At 41.3% G+C, this 6,063-nt stretch overlaps 1 protein-coding gene across 2 annotated transcripts in view; it reads left to right on the plus strand.

Moving 5' to 3' along the window:
- Window positions 1-1,966: 1,966 nt before the first annotated feature.
- Window positions 1,967-6,063, plus strand: part of sfrp2l (secreted frizzled-related protein 2 like) — a 6,339-nt gene continuing 2,242 nt past the window's right edge. Inside the window, exons 1-2 of one of the 2 annotated variants that reach the window (XM_079611115.1) lie at window positions 1,967-2,949; window positions 4,008-4,088. In XM_079611115.1, the coding sequence (XP_079467241.1) occupies window positions 2,421-2,949; window positions 4,008-4,088 (610 nt within the window). In that variant the 5' untranslated portion in view covers window positions 1,967-2,420. Of the gene's footprint in view, window positions 2,950-4,007; window positions 4,089-6,063 lie in introns of those variants that run through there. The other variant, XR_013797434.1, reaches the window with a different exon arrangement.

Below are 6,063 nucleotides of genomic sequence, written 5' to 3' on the forward strand. Positions count from 1 at the left end.
TAACGTCACACTCCTTTCTGAGCATCGATCTGAGGTTAACCCCTAATTTCCACCAACTGCGGAACGGCGGCGGAGTCAATAGGTTTCCATTAAAGTCAATGTGTGTATTTTCACTGTATTTAATTTTCAAAATAAAATACACCGTGATCATGGCGGATCATGTTTGGCGGAAAATATGATGATCATGGCGGAAAACTGTTCCTGGTTTGGTGGTTGTTTATCGAAACTACATATCGCGCGATCACACGTGAATTAGCGAGATCTCGTTGGTCCTCGGGAGAAGGGTATTCCTGCACAACGGGAGGCTGCAGTTTCAGGACCCCAGTTTTAGGACCGCAGTTTTAGGACCCTAGTTTAATGTGACAGCGCCACCTACAGAACTGGATTACCAAAAACACAAATTTAACCCCTTTCGCGGCAAAGATAAAAGATCACATTGTTGATCACAACAGATTGTTGTTCAACATTCATTACTCGTTAAAACATCACACTCTTACTTATTTTATCTGGACAAACTGAGCATCATTAGAAAGATTTAAGACTCGATAGTGTTTATGATAAAACTCAAACAGCGAACACAGAGAGATCTGGGTCTCCTCTTCCTGATTTGCGTCAGTAATGTACGCAAGTCTCATTCGCTGTACAGCTGTCAATCATCTCACGTGGTTCAACGTGACAATAATCCTGCCCTTCTGCATGACGCGGTCCTGTTATCCGTGATAACAAAGCTAAGACACATCTCTTCACCTGAAACAAGAAGCTAATAAATGCACGATTTCGAGTATATGTGGTTTGTGTGTGATTTTCGTGCAATTTTAGGTATTTTCATATGAAATAAGAATGTTTACAGTATTGCCAAGCAAGTATAGCCATTAGCTGCATATAAATTGCTTTATTATACCATATTTCAACATCTTTTTATGACTTAAAACCATTTTAAACTGCGACCGGAATATGGTACAAATATCCTATCTTACTCGATGGTGGTTTAAAGTGAGCTTTAAGTAAAATTTTAATATTAATCTTTTAAATTGTGTCGTGTAGCTTGATGCTACTTGCTCTAATCCACCTGCTGCGCAGGAGCTTTTCTATTCCATAATCTTATTTGTTAAAATATATATATATTTTCTAATGAGACTTAGGATCAAGGTGGATCTTGATACCATGTACAAACTAAACCACCTGGATCCTAGAACTGCGGTCCTGAAACAGCAGCCGCCGCTATATCATCCAGTTCGGTAGGTGGCGCTGTCACAAAAAACTAGGGTCCTAAAACTGTGGTCCTAAAACTGCGGTCCTAAAACTGCAGCCTCCGGTTGTGCAGGAATATACTACTGGTCCTCGGCCGCAGCCGTTCTGCAACAAATCCGGACCTGGTGGGTGTTGACGGACAGCGGAGCCGATCCGCAGCCGGTGGAAATCCGGGGTTAAGTCTTCACTCAATTAATCACTTAATAAGCTCATTAACTTTAACACTCTTGAGTGTTCATTTAACACTCATATTTTAACACTTTACACTCTTGAGGCTGGAGCCGTATAAACTCCCAGGAGAGTTAATTTAACACTGGAGTTTTCGCTGTGCATGAAGCTTGATTCTGCCCACGGAATAAAATAAATAAAAAGGTAATTGTATAACTATATCTCACAATACTGACTTTTTCTTACAATCGCAAGTTTATAGCTCACAAAAGACTGTTTTTTTTTCTTTTTTTTCTTATGAAATATAAACCCAGAATTGCAAGGGGTAAAAGTCACAGTTACGGTTTTATATTTGAACTGTCCTCCATACGTTTGCAACGCGACCCTAAAGAGGCAGGTGTAATCAGTGGGCGGGGCATCTCGTTTTCGAGAACACGTCATTGGACAGATATTTGCATACACCCCTGAGTGCAGGATGAGTCAGCAATATTGTTATTTTTTTCTGGAAGAGAAAGACTACTTTTTAATGTTTTTTTTTTTTTTTTTTTTTCTGTTAAAAGTTTATTTTTTGTCGACCTTTGGCATTTCAATCGGATCCAAACTTATTCTGACGCATTCTAATATTTGGAAGAAAAAAAATGCAAAGGTCGAGACCAAGATTTGAATAACCCAGTTTGTAGGCTATCTCACAATTTAAAAGTCTTTAAAGTCTTTGTGAGTTATAAAATTGCGAGTTTATATTCTGATTTTTTCCCTCAGAATTGTGAGATATAGTTACAATTACCCTTTTTTTTTACTTTCTAACGTGGTTTTACGTTTTTAATTGCCCAGTAAAACTACAGTAGATTCCCAGAAAACCTCACACGAGCCTCTGAAGTGTTTTACTGCCGGTAATAAAGACCCTGATGTGTTTGATTCACAGGATGTGGAGACGCCACACACACACACACACACACACACACACACACACACAGATGTGAGTTTGAACGCGCGTCTCTACGATGTTTAATCTTCATTCTCTGCTCATGATCGTGCTGCTGGTGTCCAGTCCGTCCAGAGCTGCTGATGAAGATGATGATGATGGTGATGAAGGTCTGACCGTACACCCGGTGTCTGACTCCGGCGCAGTGCGCTCGGTGTGTAAACCGGTTCCGAACACGATGGGCTTGTGTTCCGGGATCGGCTACGGAGAGATGCGGCTCCCGAACCTGCTGGGCCACGACACCGCGAGGGAAGCTCAGCAACAGTCCGCCTCCTGGATTCCTCTGCTCGGCAAACACTGTCACCGGGACACGCGACGCTTCCTCTGCTCGCTCTTCGCGCCCGTGTGTTTACCGGAGGTCCCGGTCCCGGTGCGCCCGTGCCGGAGTCTCTGCGAGGCGGTGCGGGACGCGTGTCTGCCCGTCATGAGCGCCTTCGGGTTCCCGTGGCCGGAGATGTTCAACTGCAGCCGGTTTCCAGATGGACCGGAGCTCTGCGTTCCCGGAGAACGAGACGCGAACCGGGAAACTACAACCGGCGCGCCTACAGGTTTGAACGGTTCACATCATTATTACACTTACATAACAAGCATCAAACTCCAGCGGAATCACCAGGCTAACGTTTAAACTAACTAACTAAACAATCAAAACTAACTTTATCTGGACAATAACTTTATTATTCTAGAACAATCTCTGTTACTTTAATTTCCTGTTATCACTGTAAAGCTGCTTTGAAACACTATATTGGTAAAAGCGCTATAAAGGAAGGTGACTTGACTTGACTAGCGAAATAATATTCTAAGAACGTTTTGTAAACGTCCCCATGAAGTCATTAAAACGTTAATGTGTCGTTTTTAAGTGTTCTAAAAGCGTTCCATTGTATCTTTCTTCAAACATTATGGGAATGTTACTTTTGAATGTTCTCTGAACGTTCTAAAACAAGTAGTAGCTACATTTAATAAAATAAAAAAACTTTTTTTATATATATAAAACAATATCTCTGAAAGAACTTTCTGGAAAAACGTTTGTTTAGAACCTTGCCAGAACGTTTTGAGAACATTCTCTGAAACTCGTGTTGTTTGTACTTTGCTTATCGTGCTGGGTTTTATCGAGCAAAAGAACTTTAGCTTGCATGTATAATTTTGCTGTAATAATAATTTATTAGAATACAAAATAGCATGAGTCACACAAAAAAAACAGATACATACACATGAAAACAATAACTTATTTTAGCATATTTTTTATTTCTGCTTTTAAAGTAACTACAACCCACAGCTTCACAGTTAATGGTATGATTGATTCACACATGCAATCGCTCTCTCGTTATTCAAATAAATAAACAAACTCTTACTGTGCACATTTATCAGTATCAGAGTCAAACCCATAGTCAGAAAGTAGCGGATGAAAGTGCGCTGTGGGTATATAATACACTCGCCACAGCCGTGCACAAGCTGACCCGAGTTCGATATCCCCGTCAAACATCAAAGTGTGTTTAGCTTCGAGTTAAAATTTTGGTACAAAACAATACCTTTAAATTTTTCAATTATTTGATGGTATCAGAATGGGATCAGATTTGCTACATCTGTGTCTCTTCTCTCTTTCCTCCAGGTTCTGTGATCTGTGAAGTCTGCAGTCCAGACTCAGCAGGAGAGCGAGAGATCCAGCAGAACTTCTGCAAGAGTCCGTTCGGTATGTAGACCGTTATAACCCATCCAGAATAACCCATCCAGTTATAACCCATCCAGTTATAACCCATCCAGAATAACCCATCCAGTTATAACCCATCCAGTTATAACCCGTCCAGAATAACCCATCCAGAATAACCCGTCCAGAATAACCCATCCAGTTATAAGCTGTCCAATTATAACCCATCCAGAATAACCCGTCCAGAGTAACCCATCCAGTTATAACCCGTCCAGAATAATCCATCCAGAATAACCCGTCCAGAATAACCCATCCAGTTATAACCTGTCCAATTATAACCCATCCAGAATAACCCATCCAGTTATAACCCATCCAGAATAACCCATCCAGAATAACCCATCCAGTTATAACCCGTCCAGAATAACCCATCCAGAATAACCCATCCAGTTATAACCTGTCCAATTATAACCCGTCCAGAATAACCCATCCAGTTATAACCCATCCAGTTATAACCCATCCAGAATAACCCATCCAGTATAACCCATCCAGTTATAACCCGTCCAGAATAACCCATCCAGTATAACCCGTCCAGAATAACCCATCCAGAATAACCCATCCAGAATAACCCATCCAGTTATAACCCGTCCAATTATAACCCATCCAGTTATAACCTGTCCAATTATAACCCATCCAGAATAAACCATCCAGTTATAACCCATCCAGTTATAACCGATCCAGAATAACCCGTCCAGAATAACCCATCCAGTTATAACCCATCCAGTTATAACCCATCCAGAATAATCCGTCCAGAATAACCCATCCAGAAAAACCCATCCAGTTATAACCCATCCAGAATAACCCATCCAGTTATAACCCATCCAGAATAACCCATCTAGAATAATCCGTCCAGAATAACCCGTACAGAATAACCCATCCAGTTATAACCCATCCAGTTATAACTCGTCCAGAATAACCCATCCAGTTATAACCCGTCCAGAATAACCCATCGAGTATAACCCATTCCAGAATAACCCATCCAGAATAACCCGTCCAGAATAACCCATCCAGAATAACCCATCCAGAATAACCCGTCCAGAATAACCCATCCAGAATAACCCATCCAGTTATAACCTGTCCAATTATAACCCATCCAACATCACAGTTATAACCCATCCAACATCACAGTTATAACCCATCCAGTTATAACCCATCCAGAATAACCCATCCAGTTATAACCCATCCAGTTATAACCCATCCAGAATAATCCATCCAGAATAACCCATCCAGTTATAACCCATCCAGTTATAACCCGTCCAGAATAACCCATCCAGTTATAACCCATCCAGAATAACCCATCCAGAATAACCCATCCAGTTATAACCCGTCCAGAATAACCCATCCAGTTATAACCCATCCAGTTATAACCCATCCAGTTATAACCCATCCAGAATAATCCGTCCAGAATAACCCATCCAGAATAATCCGTCCAGAATAACCCATCCAGAATAACCCATCCAGAATAAACCATCTAGAATAACCCATCCAGTTATAACCCGTCCAATTATAACCCATCTAGAATAATCCGTCCAGAATAACCCATCCAGTTATAACCCGTCCAGAATAACCTGTACAGAATAACCCATCCAGAATAACCCGTCCAGAATAACCCATCCAGTTATAACTCGTCCAGAATAACCCATCCAGTTATAACCCGTCCAGAATAACCCATCGAGTATAACCCATCCAGAATAACCCGCCGAGAATAACCCGCCCAGAATAACCCGCCCAGAATAACCCATCCAGAATAACCAGTCCAGAATAACCCATCCAGTTATAACTCATTCAGAATAACCCATCCAGTTATAACCCATCCAGAATAACCCATCTAGAATAGTCCATCCAGAATAACCCGTCCAGAATAACCCGTCCAGTTATAACCCATCCAGAATAACCCATCCAGTTATAACCCGTCCAGAATAACCCATCCAGAATAACCCATCCAGTTATAACCCATCCAGAA

This window comes from Phoxinus phoxinus (assembly GCF_949152265.1).
Source record: "Phoxinus phoxinus genome assembly, chromosome: 4".
NCBI lineage: Eukaryota > Metazoa > Chordata > Actinopteri > Cypriniformes > Leuciscidae > Phoxinus > Phoxinus phoxinus.